General features: G+C 40.8%; 1 protein-coding gene across 1 annotated transcript in view; it reads right to left on the bottom strand.

Annotated features, from left to right (window-relative positions):
• Positions 1 to 20,714, bottom strand: part of crhr1 (corticotropin releasing hormone receptor 1) — a 164,887-nt gene extending 144,173 nt beyond the window's left edge. Inside the window, exon 1 of the mRNA XM_037544992.1 lies at positions 19,872 to 20,714. Within this exon, the coding sequence (XP_037400889.1) occupies positions 19,872 to 19,895 (24 nt within the window). The 5' untranslated portion in view covers positions 19,896 to 20,714. The remainder of the gene's footprint in view (positions 1 to 19,871) is intronic.
• Between the last annotated feature and the right edge of the window lie 267 nt (positions 20,715 to 20,981).

Here is a 20,981-nt window from a genome sequence, read left to right as displayed (position 1 = left end):
ACTGGTGCCTTTTCAGTATAATGCACTGTATGTGTCTGAGTTGTACTGGATAAAGGAAGTATTGTAACGTTGTTGCTACTACTCAATGAATCCATTTCTTCCTCCCTTTCATCTCTGGCTTGTTCCTTTAAATGAAGGTTGCAGTGCATTTAAACTGCATTCTTTTTTAAGCTCGCTGAAAAGTATAAAGATGCATGTACAGGACGCACAGTCAGTTCTATAATTAGAATCTTAAACATAATAAAATATCCCATGTTATTCCCTTAAGAAGTTAAAACATGTAAAAGAATTGCACTGATGTATAAATGAAAAAAAGTAAAGAGGAGAGAGGAAAATCTAATCGCACCAAAAAAGTTACAAATGCTACACTATTACACTTTTTAACGTGTGTGTGTGTGTTTGTTGCTGGGAGTGAATTTAACATATTGGGGGAGAAAACATACCAAAAGTTCCAAAATAAATACAGCAAATAAACAGATTTATAATTATTTATTTTATTTCTGTGCATTGAACTGTACAGAGGTGTGTTATTTGTAGAGTAGTTAAAGTGCTTTTTTTCACTAATATTCACCAAAAAAAAAAAACACATTTGACCAGCGGTGCTCAATCCTTTGCATATGACTATGTAGCATATGGTTTGACGTAAGTGGTTTCAAGAGAAAGAGGTGAATGTTTTTAGGTAATATGAGACTTGTTAGGACAATTTTCCGTTGGGTATTTCAAAAATGCAACCCTTTTATTTGCATCTAAAATGCAACAATGAAATGAAAATATTCTACAATACTTGCAGAGTTAAAATGGTACAAGCATGCTAGTAATTCATTAATAAAAATTAACAAAACATTATAGGTATTTTTTATTGCACAGAAAGACTTAGAATGGTCTATAATGCCCAGAGGATTCCCTTTATTTATATATATATATATATATATATATATATATAGTGGTGTAAGCACCATACACTATACCAGTAAGAGTCCTTGGGCAAGACTCCTAACACTACCTTCGCCTTCTTGTGTAAAATGATCAAATTGTAAATCGCTCTGGATAAGAGCGTCTGCCTGGGAGTGAATTTACCATATAGGGGGAGAAAACATACCAAAAGTGCCAAAATAAATTCAGCAAATAAACAGATCTATAATTATTTATGTATATTATATTATATTATATTAATATATTCTATAATATATATAGCCTTGCGTTTGGGCAAAACCTTGTATCTCGACAACAGAAACTTCACAGGAACAGGAAAAATGTTTTTAATTTGTAGTGTTAGTTAATTTCTTCCACTTCTGTTTCTCTGTTTCCACTCTTCCTACAGCATAGAATACTTAGTTATTCTTACAGAGTTCAAGTGAATCAGTTGTGTAGGTAACTTTGAGAGGAGTGTGTGTGGCTTTGGTGATTTCATTGTGAGTTATAGAGTTGTGTGTAGGAGGGGGTGTGTGTTCACACAGTAGTAGACAGCAAATGCTTGCAGAGGATGCAGGTGAGTGAACAAGTGGGTACTGCGAGAGAGAGAGAGAGAGAGAGAGAGAGAGAGAGAAAGAGAGAGAGAGAAAGAGAGAGAGAGAGAGTGTAGTGTGTATGTGTTCAATTGAGCCTGAGTGTAGGAGGGAGGGTGTGTGTGTACTCAGTTGTAGACAGCAAATGTCTAGCAGTGGTTACAGATCTGTCTACATATTGTGGTAGTTATTGCCAGACAAACATGAATTTTATGTGTGAGAGTGAGCCATGCTGTGTGCAGAGGAATTTCTGCTCATGGTCACCTGTCACATATGTCATCACTTTTACATATTATTGTATGAAGCGTATTATATCAGTGGAAAACTGTGATTATTAGAGTGAGGCATTCAGGACCATACATGTCTGGACTCAGTCAAAAACAAAGAAAAAACACTTCTTTAATGATGATATTTTCTGCAAGCACCCCTATGAGACTTGAGTAGAGTGTTAGCTTGAAGCTGAAACAGACATTTGAAGTTTGCAAAAACATTGTAACAGACATTAAGATATAGTTTACTTTGGTTTTACAGTTACTGCCACTATTTTACTTTCTGGCAGCTGAAAGAAATATATTATTCAGGCCACCACTTGGATTAAAATTAGTGATGTATCTAGAACGTTTTTTTCTAACAACATAGATCAGACCTATTGCAAATTAAACTGTGATTAGTTGATTCCATGGTCAGTAACTATTAGTGGTTAATCTGATGCATTAGCCCTTAGCTCCTGACCAATGGGAGTTCACTTGGCTGCATCTACCAAAAAAAATTCTGATTTGATCATTTTCTAATGGCTGCTTTAAGAATTGAACCCTTTTGTTGAATATAAAAATGAAACTATACTACAGTGCTTGCAGAGTTTAAAACAGAAAACAGAAAAAACAGGTTATTTTAAATAAAAATGAAAAATTAACTAAAATTACTGGCATGTATTTCCTATTTCAGAGAAATTATTAGACCTTGTCTGAAGTAAAATGTTGATGTACCCACATTTTTTTCTCAAATAATTTTGAATTATTTGTGCTGGTCAGTTGAACGTGAATTTTAAACACAAAATAAACGGAAACTTTTACAATTATTTTGATGCATTCACACTCACACAGACGCACACACGTGTGTGGTGTGTGTGTGTCTGTCTGTCTGTCTGTATACATACACATACACATACACATGTGTGTGTGTGTATATGTATGTACGTATGTATGTACGTTTGTATGTGACAATGTCTTGCCCTTTGCCTGTGATGCAGCCAGTGCCCATAGCCATAGGCTGACCAGGCCTGACTTTGGTCCTGATCTATCCCCTGTTCTTTGGGAGGTGTTTGTCAAAAAGGAAGAGTGTTCCTGTGTTGTATGATTTTTCCACTTCAGGCTGAGATGTTGACCTTGAGGCTGTGTTGCCTGGCTACACTTTTAGCTGTGGGGCTGTTAATTGTGATAAATGGGGATGACATGGGCTGTAGAGAGAGGAGCAAGTCGATATCATTTATGCCAGAACTAGCATGGTGTAACTGGGTAATTAATAAGGATTTTAAGCCATAGGATACCTCTACTTGTCTGTACATGCCATTCAATAACTGTAATGCAGCCAACGGCAATGCGTGCGTGGGTATGAGTTTGGGTGTTTGTGGATTAAGTGTGTCACTGGGTTTGTGAGTACTGTAACTGTAGCGCTATAAACACATTGGCAGCATTATCTCTCATTAAATTAGATGTCATGAAAATGAGCTATCCAATTTACAGCAGTAATCCCAAGTGATTAATATATTAAAAACTCTGCATATGTAATACCCTGTGTTGTGGATGTATTTTCATGAATAAGCATTCCTAACAAATGGCAACACATAGAATTGGCCAAGCCAGGAGTGCCACTAGCCAGGTGGTCTTCTCCATGGGGGGTTCGTTAAATAAAAATGTAAGGGAAAAAGTATCCTGTATGTTTTTAAAGTATCAATTTGAACTACTTTTTTTTTTTACCCTCCATTGTAACCAACTATATGGAAAAAGTGCCTCACTTTTTCCCCCAAGTATTAATTTAACTTAATTATTATAAGCAGTAGTATATCCATCCATTCATCCATTCATTATCTTCCGCTTTTCCAGGGTTCAGGACGTGGGGGCAGCATCCTAAGCAATGAGGCCCAGACCTTCCTTTCCCCAGCCACTTCCACTAGCTCCCCGGGGGGGATTCTGAGGCGCTCCCAGGCCAGCTGGGCAATATAGTCACGCCAGCGTGTCCTGGGTCTTCCCCAGGTGGACTTGTGTGACACCTCCCGAGGGAGGCATCCAGGAGGCATCCTAACCAGATGCCCGAACCACCTCAGCTGGCTCCTGTTGACGTGGAGAAGCAGCGGCTCTACTCAGAGTCCCTCCCGGGTGACTGAACTTCTCACCCTATCTCTAAGGGAGAGTCCAGACACCCTGCGGAGGAAACTCATTTCGGCCACTTGTATTCGCGATCTCATTATTTCGGTCATTAGCCAAAGCTCATGACCATAGGTGAGGGTGGGAACGTAGATCGACCAGTAAATCGAGAGCCTTGCCTTATGGCTCAGCTCTTTCTTTACCACAACAGACCGGTAAAAAGCCCGCATCACTGCTGTCCCAGCACCAATCCGCCTGTCAGTCTCCCGCTCCCTTTTAACAGATACTTAAACGAGATACTTAAACTCCTCCACTTAAGGCAAGAGCTTATCCCCGACCCAGAGAGAGCTCTCCACCCTTTTCCACCTGAGAACCATGGCCTCGGATTTGGAGGTACTGATTCTCATCCTGGCCGCTTCACACTTGGCTGCAAACCGATCCAGCGAAAGCTGAAGTTCACGGCCTGATGTCCCCAATAGGACCACATCATCCGCCAAACTGGACACCTTCCATCCCCTGACTGCGCCTAGAAATTCTATCCATAAAATTATGAATAGAATCAGTGACAAAGGGAAGCCCTCACTGGGAACGAGTCTGACCTACTGCCGGCCATGCAACCCAAACTCCTGCTTTGTTTGTACAGGGCCTGAATGTCTCGTAGCAAAGAGCCATGTACCCTGTACTCCCGAAGCACCTCCCACAGAATACCCTGGGGAACACAATTGAATGCCTTGTCCAAATCCACAACGCACATGTGGACTGGTTGGGCAAACTCCCATGCACCCTCCAGAATCCTGGAGAGGGTGAAGAGTTGGTCCAGTGGTCCCGCACTGCTCCTCTTGAATCCGAGGTTCGACAATAAGCCAGACTCTCTTCTCCAGTACCCCTGCATAGACCTTACCAGGGAGGCTGAGGAGTGTGATTCCTCTGTAGTTGGAACACACCCTCCGGTCCCCCTTTTTAAAAAGAGGCACCACCACCCCAGTCTGCCAATCCAGTGGCACCGCCCTCGATGTCCAGGCAATGTTGAAAAGGCGTGTCAGCCAAGACAGCCCCACAACATCCAGAGCCTTGAGGAACTCAGGACGGATGTCATCCACCCCTGGAGCCTTGCCACCAAGGAGCTTTTAACTACCTAAGCGACTTCGGCCTCAGTAAAGGACAAGCCTATTCCCGTGTGTAACGGGGATCGAGGAGGCAGATGCATACGCTGAGATAAGCGAGATTTATTAGGGGCAAATCCAGGGTCGTGGTCAAAATGGTCCAGGGTCATAGAGCCAACACGGATAGATCGAGGGGCAGACATAACATAAACCAGAATAAACACCAACACAACAAACATCCAACAGAGACCGATACATCAAACAAAGACCAGCAAACACAAGAGGCAAACACAGGGCTTAAATGCACAGGGATAATGAGGGTCAGGTGAAAACAATCAGGGGCAGAGTAACCAAACAGGGGGCAGGACTAAAACCAAAACAAACGCACATGGACTAAACCAAAACACGAACACATGGACAGGACTGGGAGGGGCCAATCGTGAACCGTGTCCCCAGACTCTGCCTCCTCACTGGAGAACATGTCGGTGGGATTGAGAAGGTCCTCAAAGTATTCCTTACACCGTCCAATGACGTCTTCAGTTGAAGTCAGCAGCACACCATCTCCACTATATACAGTGCTGGTGGCGCACTGCTTTCCCCTTCTGAGTCTCCTGATGGTTTGTCAGAAACTTTTTTGGAGCCAACTTAGTCACTTTCCAAGGCCTCACCAAACTCCTCCCACACCCGGGTTTTTGCCTTGGCGACGACTGAAGCCGCAGATCGCTTGGCCTGTCGATACCTGCCAGCTGCCTCTGGTGTACCACAGGTCAACCAGCTTGACGGCATCTCTCACCTGGGGTGTCCACCACCGGGTTTGAGGATTACTGCCCCGACAGGCACCAACTACCTTGCGGCCACAGCTACAGTCAGCTGCTTCAACAATGGAGGAGCGGAACATGGCCCATTCTGAGTCAATGTCCCTCACCTCCCCCGATATCTGGTCAAATTTCTGACGGAGGTGTGAGTTGAAGATCAATCTGACAGGTTCTTCTGCCAGAGGTTCCCAGCAAACCCTCACGTTACGTTTGGGTTTGCCTGGTCTGACCAGCATCTTCCCCACCACCTGATCCAACTCTTTACCCGAGTGTCCAAAACACATGGCCGCAAGTCCGATGACACGACTACAAAGTCAATCATTGAACAGCCTATGGTGTCCTGGTGCTATGTGCACGTATGGACATCCTTGTGTTCAAACATGGTGTTCGTGATTGACAAATTGTAGTTTGCACAGAAGTCCAAAAACTGAACACCACTCGGGTTCAGATCAGAGAGGCCATTCCACCCAATCACACCCCTCCAGGTCTCACTGTCATTGCCCACGTGAGCGTTGAAGTCCCCCAGTAGGACAATAGTCTCCAGGAGGAGCACTTTCAAGCACCCTTCCCAAGGATTCTAAGAAGGCTGGGTACTCTGAACTGCTGTTCGGTGCATAAGCACAGACAACAGTCAGGACCTGTTCCCCAATCCGAAGGCATGGGGAAGCTACCCTCTCGTCCACCGGAGAAAACCCCAACATACAGGCGCCGAGTCGAGGGGCTATGAGAAAGCCCACACCTGCCCACCGCCTCTCACCATGGGCAACTCCAGAAAAGAATAAAGTCCAGCCCCTCTCAAGGAGATTGGACCCAGAGCCCAAGCTGTGTGTTGAGGTGAGCCCAACTATATCTAGCCAGTATCTCTCAACCTCGCACACCAACTCAGGCTCCTTCCCCGCCAGTGAGGTAACATTCCTAGTTCCAAAAGCCAGTTTCAGCAACCGAGGATCAGAACACCAAGGCCCACGCCTTCGGTAACTGCCCGATCCACAATCCAAGAGTATTATAGTGTTTAATAAACATTTTAATGTTTTAGATAAATCATGTAAACTTTGAAGCCCTGTAGAATTAGATGGGAATTATTGTGTTAGTATTGATGTTACTGCTGATCGAGACTTTGTAAAATGAGCGGCTAATTCTGTGTTCTCAAAGCATTTGTTTGATAATTCCGTTCATTTCTTAGTTGACATGCTGTATCTAGCACTGTCATACCCAAGTTAGAAATGGCTAAATTACAGCCATGCCTGCCCAATGTACAGTGTTTATGCTGCGTCAGATTTTTCTTTAGGTTCCTCTTGCATGCTTGGCTCTATTTTTTTCTTTTAGAATTATGTCAGCCTAATCTGATTTTTTTTTGTAACTCGGGCTCTTTCACAGACATTTTGGGCTGCAGGATGTCAAGCGGAAAAAGGATAACATGAATTCAACTTGATTTGTACTGCATATTGCGCTCTTATCAAGAGATGCATTGTAATCATTTGTCAGATTTAACCAAACATTTTTTAGAGTTTTCAAAAGCAGTCAAAAGCACAATTGTTGCCAACATGCAACAATTACTTACTTGTTCAATCACTACATAGTGTTGCATAGGTTATTTACAATAATAAAACTCTGAGTGAAAAATTATAAGCACCCTTATTGCTGAAATTATGGACTGGTAGAGATTATCATTGTTTTAGGAGTGAAATTGCCACCAGTGGTGGAAGTGTGAGGTGAGGTGTGACTGGTCATAATTACTGAGGAAGCGGTACTGCACCAGAGGGGGTGCCCTGGTAAATGAATCTCATAGAACCCAAGTTGACCCATAAGCTCTACTGAGCCTTATCTCGCTGAAATGGATCTTGGAGATTGGTGCAGGCTATGTAAAATACAGTCAATATGCACACCAACCAGGAGGGCACTTGTATAATCTGAGGGAAAAGGGTCAGGGGCTCATGCCCCCCTGGGGTCAGTTTCTGCCCCTAACATGCCTGTAAATATGTGGTTGGTTTTATGAAGTTGCCGGTTGTTTGAGACCATTACACTAGGCATCTGTGCTATAGTGAATAACAATATGAGCAGGAAGACTAATAATAATATCCAAAACATTTTTTGGACAGAACTTTCACTGCAAGGTCCAAAAATGTTTCTATTAATATATCCAAGGTTTGGTTGTTTGGACGTAGTGAAGTCCAAGAGAAGCAAAGTTGGGGATATAGTGCTTATACATAATTTAATATAACTCACATTAACTCCAGCTGACCACTACATAGGCAGAACTATGCCCCACACTTCATCCCCATCTTTTGCATTTCCTCAGACACCTCTTTTAGCATTAAAAAAAGACGTTTTTCAGCAAACTATCCCTTATTTTTCCAGAAAGGTTATCTAAGCTTGTGAAAAGAGAAATGTGTTATTTGAGTTTATTATTCTGGCAGTGCTGGATAGTTCATCTAGGCTTTATACAACAAATCTTGTGATTGACTGGGTAATTTTATAATCGTTAAAACACAATTAAATGGGAGCATGTTCAGTTAGAGCCAAATTAAGATTAATCACAATTAACAACAGTGAATCAGCACCATCTAAAATCTATAGCACAACACTGGCTAAACAAATTATTCAGTCCCATTGTGCAGATCAGTTCAGTGCTTTTCATTCTCCTCTTCCACAACTTTTTCTTCTTTGGAAGGCCTTATTATTTACATTACAATTGCAGTTAACTTGCCTTCCTTAAATAATTTTATTGTAAAAATGAAATGTAACACACAAATGATTGTTCTGTTAAAGGGCTCATGTTATGGAAACCCAGATTTTCCTTTAAAAAAAAAAACGCTGTTAAAACTTAATGTACCATTCACTTTCAGGTCCACATATGGACACTAAGCTGCCGTAACAGCCTGTTTGAATTCATTGTTTTTTGTGATGAATATGCTCTATGACAGTTTAGCCCTATCCATTCACACTGAGGTTATAAGGAGTGTTTCAGCCCATGCTGATTCCTGAATGAGGCAGCCAGTCAGAACAGATATCATTTCATAAAGTAGTCTTAAAGGCACAGCAACAAAAACAGCCTAATTCTAGTGGATTAAGAGAGGATTAAGAGAAATGGTAGTTTTTATTAAAATTGAGATTTATTATTTGTACATAAATCTACACAAATGGGACATCAGGGTGAAAATAAACTATGAGAAAAAATATACAGTATGTGCCCTTTAAAGTCAACATGAATGGAAATCATAAGGTATTCTGCGGCATCACATATCTCTGATCGAAAACACAGTATCAGGGAGAGTCTCTCAAAGATGGTGGGAATTAAACATGGTACTGTGAGGTAATATTATTTTCCCTGCATGCACAGTGCATATTATCATTTCACAAGCTCTGTTTTCTTAGGCTGAGTCAAATAACAAACATCTAGAACGCTTTGGTGAGAAAGAACTTAATTTATAAACACTGCTATCTCTTCATCACTGAACTTTCTTTTTTTGTTTTATCATGAGCTGTGTTTTATCATCACTGCACGTATTGTGGTCACATCAAGGCACACTTTGCGCTGTTCCTGCACTCTGGCCCTCAAACTTTACATTTACTGAAGAAAAACACACTATGGATACTGTCAAATCTAAACAGTTTAAAAGGTGACCGCAACCAGATATGGTGTCAGTACATCTTCTGAATGTTCTCAAAGGCCTATGAGGTAGACTTACAGTACAGCAGTGCACACTTACAGAAATTGGGATGGTAACATATTTCCTCAAGGCATGCTCCATTGGGACTTGCTGTGTCCTTGTTAAGGATTCTTTCTGCGTGAAGCCAAAAAATTGCAGTGATCCACTGCGTATGGACACCCTACCCTCCATAGACCTGCTGTAGCCACAAAACGGGGTCAAGTACCTCCACTTGACTTTCCCCATTAGCGCCACTCGCCTGACCGATGATGGATAATCCACTCTTGTAAATTTGCCATTGTTCTGCGGCAGGCTCGTGTTTATGGCTGTTGAGGGCATAGGTTATCATTTATCTGCACATCCTCAGCCCTCCGCACACTGGCAGAGTACTTTATCTCCAGACTAATTCACCAGTAGATCTGTTCACATTAAGCACTAACATACAATAAAATAAGACACGGTCCTGCAGTTATAAAGCATGCTTCTCTCTGCTTTGTTAACCATCTATCTGTATATCACAGAAACAAAGGAAGGAGCAGCGTGAAAAGCATGTAGGCTGCACCCTTAAAGGTTTCTAAATGATTGTGCATGATCAACTTAGTTATGTAATCTACAACTGCCTTCTACTTCTATGACTACATATGTAGTCGATAACATAATTGTTCAGATTATTTACAAGGTGTAATCTAATCAGATTAATTTTGCAGTATATTTGGCAAATTAATAATGTATTGATGTTGACAAATCATATTCTAGAAAGCAGTAATCCATAAAAAGTAACTGTAATGTGATTACTGTTTATCAAAGCTGTCAATCTGATTACAAGATTGATTTTTGTAATCAGTTTACAGAATCCACATAGTCCATTCCTATGCATGTATTCTGTCACTGAACACTGCTTATTCTTCAAGGAAAAACCTTTTAAAGCTTTGAAAGGATTTTCACACCACACACTTGCAAAATGCATTTGCACATCTTTAAAGAGCAACTATTAAAAGGTTCTTCAGGGAACCAAAAATGGTTCTTCTAAGGCTTCAATCCAAAAAAACCCATTTGGCACCTTTGTTTTCAGTAGTGTAAAAAGTGTGGAAGCCCATTTCTGCCAGGTAGAGGAGAAAGAAGTCCTATTTTTTCTCTGTTTCTAGCAGTAGTACGCCAAAATATGGACATAGCATTTCTAAATAATGACTTATATTCTGGAAATATTTACTTAACATCTCAATATTTTTTTTAAGTTTCTCAATATTGATTTAATATCTCATAGTTACTTATTTTCTCAAAGCATTTACTCAACATCAATGACTTGATCTGACTTATTTTCTGAATATTGATTTAATAGCAATCACTTATTTTCTCAAAATTTTGATTTGCTCTGTCAAAATAATTATTTTCTCAAAATGTTTGACTTTCTAAGTCAGAATTTTGACTATTGCTAATTACTTATTTTCTTGGAATTTTGAGATAGGAAAATAACTAATTTTGTGATAATAATTCAGACGAGTTTTTATTTTGTTTTAAAAAAACTACTTGTTGGGAAAAGGCTTCTATGAAGGAAAGTAAGAAATAGAGAGAGAAGAAAAAACACATTGTTGTTTCCAAATCTGTTTTTTATTTAAAGCATTGCTTTTCTGTTGTATTGCTTCTAATCCTTACTCACACACAGAGCAAAATTAGCTGAGAATTTAGAAGACAAGTTATTCAGCCTTGCTGGGGCGGGGTGAGAGAAAGGAACCTACTCGGCTAATTAATGAGACTGTGATCTGCTTTGAGGATGAATCTCTCAAAAACACTAAATCTCCAGAAAGCAGCAAATAAACTGAAGCAAATGGACAAAACTATAGAGCATCTTGATCAAACAGCACAGAGGAAGAAATGTGTCATGGGAACGGTTAAGTTCTTTTGATGAATATATGTTTGTTCTAAGCAGGATGCTGTTTTTTTTTTTTTGTGTGTTTTGTTTTTACAGGCATGGAAGTCGTGCGCTTGGGCAGAGACGTGGGAAGAAAACTGATGATGAGATGGAGACATGAGGAATGATTATGGCAGTCACCTTTCCACCTGAGCTGCTAGACCGGTAGGTACCAGCTGTTTGCGTTTTGTGAAGAACTATTGACAGGCAAATTCAATTAACCTGCTCATTTCAGTTAAACGCAAGATCATTTGGCCACAATGAACTGTAGTGTGGAGGAGATGTGCTACATATGAATTTTCCTGCCGTGTTATTTAGTTACAATAGTGGAGAAAAGCAAAGAACAGAAAGAACTGAACACACTGTAAATTAGGCAAAGGAGTGCCTTACTTTAATTCCCTTCATTCCAGTTGACCACAGTCATTCCAGTGCCTCACAGTCTTCCAGTGCTTTACTCCTCAGCAAAATCTGCTATATTAGAAGATATATAGTCACATGCCACATGTATAATCCCACTGTTTCGAAAGCAATTCCTGAAGCAGTTATTGACAGCATCCTTACTGAAAGAAAACACTTCCAAATGCTCAGTGAGCGTTCATTTCAACAGCGCCAGCTCACTAGAGACATGCACACTGTGGGTAACTCATAAAAGATCCAGATCACAGTTTTTGTACTTGAATTGGTCATTTTCTTTTACACAGAAGAACACTATCATGTACTCAGAAGGCAGTCTCCATTGCACAACCTTTTAATCATCTGCACAGGATACACAAACACACGGCATGAGTTTTGAGTGTCCATTTCTTTATCAGCAGACCCTTGGCATGCTTGTCAAAGTCTTGTGCCCACACTCTATATCCTTCCAGTGACTGTCTCATGGCTGTTCGTTTGCTAGACTTTGTAGCAAGGCTAATTAAGACCAACTTCAGAACAAACTCTTTTTGTGCCAATCTTTCAAGCCCTGTGAAATGCACCTCACAGAAAGCTCTGTGTTCTCTCCCAGCTTCCACTAATTATCCAATTAAGAAACCTGTTATTTTTAATCAACACATGGCAGCTTAAAGAGAGACTTCTGCACTGTAATTGTGCTGCTTTAGAAATTGGCTGTGTAATTTAAATGTAAAACAATGGATAGTTATGCCTCTAAAATTTGAATAACTAGACTATATTAAAACCTTATGAAATAATAACAATACTTTAAAAAAGCACAAATGGAAAAACCCTCTGTAAAATGATTCACACACACAGTCTCGGTGTACCCTCCTGAAGCCATCACGCTTTCAAACGCTCAGCTACAGTTTCAGTGCTAAATTCTCATCAGGCAGGTACCCCAAAGGAAAGAAAAATCTAAAATGAGATCTTCTTAAAGGGAGACTCAGATTCTTTACAGTGGTGGTGATGGGAACCAGGGGTTGCCATGTCTACAACACAAATATAGCCATTTTACTTTTACCAGTAAGTCTCTACAGCCAAAGAGCAATATTTGAGCAAAAAATGTTCTGCTAGTATGAGAGATGTTATTGAGTCTTGTATTAACAGTGACACCATCAGTGCTGTTGTCAGTTTAGGGATTGGAAATGTGTGAACTTTTCAAGCGTGAAAGTACAGAGAACAGCTTTAACTCTGAATGTAGCACAATCCTTCACCAGCTCTTTAGCACAGCAGACATAAACCGCCAGCATATTAAAGTTATGTTGCTTATTATTTCTCTTGTGTGCAAAGCAAGAGATACAAGTTCATTATTAGTTCCTGCTGCATTTTTGTCAACTGTAGTGTCTGAGCGATGCTTAGCAAACATGCTGCAGTTGTTTTGTTTATTGCAGCCTTTATCCCTTTGTCCACGCAAGTGAAAACCTAGGTTTGGCCCACCCACAAATTTGTTGTGCCCATCCAAAACAGCAGTCCTGGTGCTGTTGGCAATCACTGACTGTTAACAAAATACTTTGCTTGGCAGAAGAATATTTGCAGTTAGGTATTTGTTTATATTCATTTTATATTTAGATTTATTTGTTTAGTATTGGTGTGCTTATTTGTCACCATCATTTTATAAAACCAAAAAGCAAAGCAGTTTCATGCCTAACAAATCCTTATCCCACTGTAACATGTGGCCTCTCTTGGTGACCTATTGCTTTACTTAGATGGTGTATCTAATCCACATACTCCAGTGCCGTCTTTTCTCTTCCCTTCAATTTCACACAATTCTACTGACATGTCTTTGGGAATACTGTGCAATTTAGGTTTTGTTATTTTAATGAGACACAAATTGCTTTTAAAATGACATGTAAGTAAATGCTCTTGTTTTTACAGCGGGCTTTTACACTAATAGCTACCCACATTCCCCTGACATCCACAGCCGTGAATGTGTAAAGATTTAAACAAGCAGTTAAAAGCTGATAAGATAAGAGGCTACACTGGCGTGCAATCAAGCTATAATACACTGCATTATTGTGGCAGCAACCCTCAATGATTTAATGCTGAATTAGGCAACACATACTCCCACCGATAGCTACAGAAGACTGACCCTATTTGGCTATTTGCGAGTAAAAGATGGCAGCAATCTTCTAATAATTCTTCGCGGCTCAGTCCCCTCAGCGCCTCCCAACAGGAACACTGAGAAGGATTTTAGAGTAACGTTCAGATTAGTTACTCTCATACCTCCTGAAACTGTCTTTGTCTGAGTTTACTAAAGGCTATCCATATGCATAGTAAGTGCAAACACCATGAGTTACTCTTAGCAGCCTTTCTTGGGGCTGAATTATTGTACATAATGCAGCTATATCTGCTGTTTTCTTGGGGGTGGGCTATCAGTGCAGTACAGAGCTTCTGAGATCAGCATTCTGGAGTAGTAGCGAAAAAGAGCTGAGAACGAGCCGAGAGGAAGCGATTAAAGCTGGGATGAGCTTCAAGGACATGGCTGGGGTCCAGCAAGTGCTGCTTAATAAGTCATTTGACACATTTCTCCACTCTCTGGAATCCATTACGTGGGTACTACATATGCTTAACTGCATATATTGTGCAACAAAATAAAAATACATTAAGGAAAACTAGAAAACAAATGTGCTCCTAAAGTTTTGGGGCTTTTATAAAGCATTCCTGTCTGGTGAGAAATGACATTAAAAACCTGGGGGTGGGCAATATGACTAAGGCCTGTCAGATGTCAAATTTTTGTGCATTTATTTATTATATTGCTATGCCACTTTTTATTTTGTTTTCAGAAGCTTCATTTTGTAACCCTTTAAACCCCACCAGAATTTTAGAACACTGTGGAAGATGTGAGATTATTGTAAGAGGCTTATTAATCACTGTTTTAAACAAAACTTTTTGTCATTAACCAGGAGAAAATTGGCACTTGACTAATTATGGGTTAGGCTGCAGTCATGTCAGTGCCAGGTAACATTTAGTTATAGACAGAATATGGGCCTCCCTCCACTCCCACCCCTGATGCAATTTCTCAAATCGCCCTTTGCTTTGAAAGACTGGATCAAGTAAGTTTAAACAAAGACAAATAACCAAACACACACGTGTATTTGTATGGCTCTAGTGGTGTCTCCTGTACAACATTCAGGTGAGGAAGATGAGCGTGTCCTCACTCACTCGTTTACCCACAGAGCTGAGAGATGAAGACGAACAGAGATAGCGGGCTTGCTAGTTTAGTGGATTCTTGTGGATTATTTAGTGGATTTAGTGGATTACACACACACACACACAGTGTATTATGAAAATGCAGTATCCTGATTCAATAATTGAGTCAATAATTGAGTCACCCACCTGGTTGCAAGTGCTTTTAAGTGTACCACAGTGTTGCTGACCTTTGGAACGTAAAAGCTGAACGATGAAGGTCTATATCTACCATTGCTAGGGGACTGTTGTTCTTGTGCTTTGCGATGAAGTGCCACATTTGCTAGCAAAGGTTTTGTACTTCATGCTGAGAAAATTTGTGAGAAACTGTTCCTTTTTTCCCTAGCTACATCTCAACAACTTGACAGCTCCTTGCTTTTACTGACGCGAAGCATGTTGTGATAAAGCCTCTTCCCTGGGTGCTGGGAGGACGGGTGGTGTGCATCGGAGAGGATAATGAGATATTTATACCTCTCAGCACCGTTGCAGGAGAGAAAGCAAATACCTAGCCTCCCAGCGTGAATGGCTCAAGCCTGGAAATAAATAAAGGAGCAAGATACGAGGAGCGCAAGCTAGCGAGCAGCAGCCCAGGCACTGAGTCATGAGGGGATGGCCCCAGATGTGTAAACAGGTACACCTTACATCAATTAGGAAGCTGCTAGGATTTGCATGTACACTGTAAAAATGATACATGTTTATTACTAGCATTGTTGGCTGTATGAAATTTGACACAAGAAAGAAATGTGTAGAATTTACACATAAACCCACTTCTGAACATGCAAGGAAACTAACTTTGTGTTCTACAAAACAAATTAGGGTCACACTATCAAAATCACACCAATATCGGCTCATGGTTGCTTAAAAAACAAATATCGGCATTAGACAGATGTTTACATTTGACTCAAATATCATTTTATTCATTTTAGTGCAGTTACAAATAAGTGCTCTATTTCTCTGTAATGCTAAACCAAGTGGATCTAGTTCTAGTTCTTATATTTAACAAATGTTTATGCATCAGCATTTCCATGTATGCATTAAAAAAAATCTGAAATTGCCAGTGGCCCCATATCAGCACATCATTACAACAAACAACTGCTAGGAATACTACTACTTTCTGATGCCAGGCTGCTTGTTTTGGGCATACGAGTGGCATCAGTACCACCTAAGAGTCTTATTTACTGTATTATCATTGCATTTAAGCAGAAGAACTTGCTAGTGTGCGTGTTTTTGGATCTTTTGGAGTTAATGCTAGCTAGCTATTTCAACTAGCCTTGTAAATGTGAAGTAAATTTTCTTGATAATGAATATTAATAGAGAATCAAGTATCAATTTTCAAATTATGCTAAGGAATAATAGCTATCAGCTAAGTCTTTTATGTTGCTGTGTGCTTGCTCGCTACTCCTGCTAACTTCTCTTAGAACCGTTTGATGATGGTTTTATGTTTTATAGTTTGAGCTCAATACCAAAGTTGTGAACTTAGCCAGAAGCCCTCCGTCCTTCTGAGAGTCCAGCCAGCTGGGGGAAACTCAAAATGACCGCAGAGACTAGGTCTGTACTCAGAAGGTTTTTCCCGTTTATTAATCAGAATAGCAGTTTATATACACACAAATGGCATGACCATCGCGTGATCATGTGACAAGACAATAGAGAGAGGGGATTGGATGAAATAGAGTTATAGGTGGACAAGGGCCCCAAGGACTTTTATGACATCTGGGTACATGGAGCCTAAACAACAGATAGTGTTAGAACATTGCTAATCGGATATCATTGTCACTATGAGTTACAACTAACCATATGAACGGCACAAAAATGAGCTGAGGCCTCTGTATGACGCAAGCCCTAAGGCTTATGCGTACCATAGGCTTGAGCCCCATAGGTCATGATATAGTCATGAACCCAGGATTGTGCATTGATCAGGAGTATGTACTGGTACTAGGATCTAACAACTTCTAGTCACATTGTTCAGATTTCAGACTGGACTCCTGCCTCTGTGCTTTGTTGGTTGGGGGGCTGTCATGTTCGAGCGATCAGCTCATTTGGCATCCCTAGCACAGAGGTGCAGAGGTCTAGGGGGAGCGCGTGAAGCCCTCTGCACCTGACTGCTCTCTGATGAGTTAATTATATCAGCGTGCTCACTGAGCTGCACTGGATTGACTTTAATTACACAGGAGTTGTCAGTGGTTAAGCAGAGCTGAAGGGCTGAGTGGAGCTGGGTGGGCACCACTGGGACAGGTCTGAGGCTGACGCACAGTCATGCGCACACAGCCATCCATTCTAAGTGGCCAGAAGTCAAGTCTGAACTAAGGTCAGATATTGTTCGGGGATGATTTTGGGGGCTTGTGAACCATATCAGAAGACTTATGATTGACATTTGACCTCTGTTAAAATTGTAGGAGTTTCCCAAGAAGGACAGTATGCAAAAAATGCCTTCATGGTATATTCTGACAAAACAAGAACTGACACACAGATCTTGTCTGAGGGAGGGGACAGATGTTACCATGGTGTTTTTTTTTTAAGGGAAATACAGCATTGCATTTCTTCTTTGTCACAGGGGGATCGATTCATTCTGCCTTCTTCATAATCTCTGACAAAGCCACCTGTCAATCATTCCCACCCACAAAAAATGAGTGCCTTATGTTCTTCTTATCTTGCCATTTGCTGAAAGTTAGTCACACTTAAATGAGAGAGATTATATGTAAGAGTCGTGTCAATTGATTTAAAAAGCTCCTTCCTCTGCCTGATCTTTTACTATGAAAACAACCACATTGACAGACAGGCAAAGTAAAATATAAATGTCCTTAAACCTTGTTTAAAGGTGAATTTACACCCATTTAAAAAAAAATATATTTATTTCATTTTTATGTCTGCATAATTCAGTGGTTGAAATGTAACCATAGGCATTCTAAGTGGTTTGATGTGAAATAGTTAATTGTAGACAAACTTATGAACTCTAATTCCTTTACAGTGGTGGGGATAGTAACAAGGGGGCATGATGTATACAATGTAAATATAGCCATTTAATTTACTTTCCCAAATTACCAGTAAACCCCTTTATTTACCGCTCTGGAATTAAAAAAAATAGTTTTGGGCTAAAACCTTATCTTAGAACTATTGTAATGTCTCAGGCATCAATCAGTGTTTATAAATACCAACATCAAGTAAACTTTTTTGCGAGGGAGTTTTCAGAGGCATTAAACTCTTCAGATGTCTGGTTCCTGTCACCACCACTGTGTATGTTTCTCTAGAAAGGAGCATTTCACATTAAACCACCCTGAATGAGTGAAATTTTGATGAATTCTTCTTTAACTTAACTGCAGACAACCAGCAGAGGCTTCAGATAAATGTTTAATCTCACTTAGAAAAAAAAATCTGTGAGCTTTAACTTTAAAAATTTCATGTCCAGACAGGCATAAAAACTTATTTGACAATGAGATAAGTTGATAGGCCACAACACAGACTCTTGTTCCATTAATTTACTTTTTGAAATTCATTTAACTCATAATTTTAAGGCAGCCTAAACACTAAAGTTTGTTGTTTGTTGGTGTTTGAGATATCGAGGTTAATGAAGTCGACAGCAAACAAATATGTATTTAACGGTTCAAATTACATGCAGTTCACCTCTCCATTCATTATTCAGTGAAATGTGAACTTGCTGTGTTGACCAAATCCAGTTCAGCTTGTATGTGATTTAAAAGTTTCAGAGCTGCATTACTCAGCAGTGATGCCAGTGTCAAGTCCGAAGCCGTGAATGAGAAACTTTGTGTTCCCTTTGAGCACAGAGCACTCATGCGTTATTTACAGTGCTGACTGATGACAGTCATCTCTGCTCTGTGAAATTTTGTTTGTGAAGAATTGCCAAGGAGCTATAATAAGCTCAGGGCACAGATGAAGACTGGTGGGTTGATTGAGTCCAATTTGTGCCTATGTATGCCTGAGAATTCAATCGCACACCCACACGGTGCTGAGTCACACTGGCAGTCTCCCCTCAAGTCTCACCATAATCGTTAAGTAATTACCACGGACACTTTTCCTCCAAATCCCAGAGCCAAATGAGTTTTTTTTATGGGATCCCTATTTTTATGGGATAAAATATCATTCTATTAGTGGGCTAATGGGTGTTAAAGATAAGCTTGGCTTTGGTCCTGTTTTAAGGCAACTGTTCCATATTTAAATGGTCGAAGCTTATTTTAATGTCAGGCATTATTAAAAATGATCGTGATGCTCAGTTTTTACGATCCTTACCACCATAATCATTCAGCCACTTTTTAAATTCTAAATGTGAGGGGAAGTCTTGACAGAGGCTAACGTTAAGATTGTTGTTGAGCATTTGTGATGTTTTTCTTACCATAATAATTATTCAACCACTTTGCCAATTTGTCTCTAAACTCCAAAACTGGGAGGAAGACTGTGTTAATAGGAATCAGTTCATTGTTAATGATGAAGGGTAAAGAGGAAAAGGAGAGGCTTTGCGTGTATGGTGGTCCTCACCATAGAAATTTCAAAACTGATACAAAGTCTGTGTTGACAGCCCAGCTCATCGTTAATTATGAAATCTGGCAACAGTATTTATGGTGGTCGTTATCAAAATAATTACTAATGTATTTGAAAACGCTTAGCATTCATGGTGGATCCACATCATAAAAATGATCCAACCACTTCGCCATCACTTCCAAAACTGCAAAACTGAGGGAAGTCCGTACTGATAGAAGCTCATCTCATCTCAAATGTGGAGAACTTCCAAACCATGCAGACTTGTTTACTCCAGCCTGCCGCTGAACTATTGGATTAGTTCTTGGATTTTAGTACGTTTTTTGGAAAAGTTCTGCTCAAAACTTCGCGAGGCTGTTCTCAGAGGCTGCACGCGAGATTTCATAATCATTATAATGATAATAAAGGATAGCGGCTTGCCTGAGGTTGCAGGACGCGTTGCATGGTGCAGGAAGCTCCGCGCTGTGGTCACCAAAAAACGCTTCTCGGATGCTCCTGAAGGTTCTGCAGCTTTTCTCCTCGCTCCTAGTCAGTAGATCCACATTATATAGATTTCTGTATTTTTTTGTCTGTCCCAGGAAGATGGAAGTGTGCTGACAGGTCAGGAAACGCAGAGAAGTGACAGACGCATCGAAGTAGCCTTTAGCTCAGGCAGTGGCCAGTTGTGTCAGGGCTGCATCTTCATGTCCGACGCTGTTTATTGTCGTTCCGCTGGGAGTGAGGGCGTATGTCTCTGCTCTCGTGCGGTGTAAATCCGTAGCAGGTTCAGGCTGGATCTTCTCTAACGTCTCAGTGGCACTGGATCCTTAGAGAGCGCTCGTGCGGATGTATTTATGTTGAGCCAACGCGCGCGCGGCGTCTCCCCCGCGCAGAAAAACGATAAGCCGTGGATTCGAGCAGCTCGTGCGCCCTGCGGTGGGAGCTGAACTTTTCATCGAGCGCGGCCCGTCTGACCACTTGACCACACTCTCTCTCTCTCTCTCTCTCTCTCTCTCTCTCTCTCTCTCTCTCACACCCCCCTTCCTCCCTTCCAGCTTATTGGTGGTTGGGGGCTCGTTCCCCTCTATTCGCGCGCTCCAGGTGCTGCACACGTTTCATTACTGTGTGACGTGTCCGAACGAACCGGATGCGACAAAAACAAAAGTAAACGCGAGGGAAAAGTAGAGGTCATAAAGCAAATAAAGTGTGTAGCCAGCAGAGCGGATGAGCACGAGAGGCTCTGCTTTCCAGACTGACCGGATAAACAGTCTTGCGCACTGTGAGCTTGCAGCGCGAGGAAGCGCGCGCTACTGCACCTTACCGCACGCGCTGATCGCAGCACGCTCATCCAGTGCACAACAGCAATTTCAGTGCATGCACGCGCAGCACTCTCGCTATTTTAACGCAGTCCGATTGTCTTTTTTTGGAATACAGGTGTGGCTTTATCATTCAGTAATAGATCATAATCCGTAACAATCCGTCCAGTAATGTACATTCAAGTATTTTGGGACACTTTTAGAACCTCTCTCCGATACAAATGTGTTAATTCAA

This window comes from Pygocentrus nattereri, chromosome 14, assembly GCF_015220715.1.
Source record: "Pygocentrus nattereri isolate fPygNat1 chromosome 14, fPygNat1.pri, whole genome shotgun sequence".
Classification (NCBI taxonomy): domain Eukaryota; kingdom Metazoa; phylum Chordata; class Actinopteri; order Characiformes; family Serrasalmidae; genus Pygocentrus; species Pygocentrus nattereri.
This window is presented reverse-complemented; position numbering and strand designations above follow the sequence as displayed.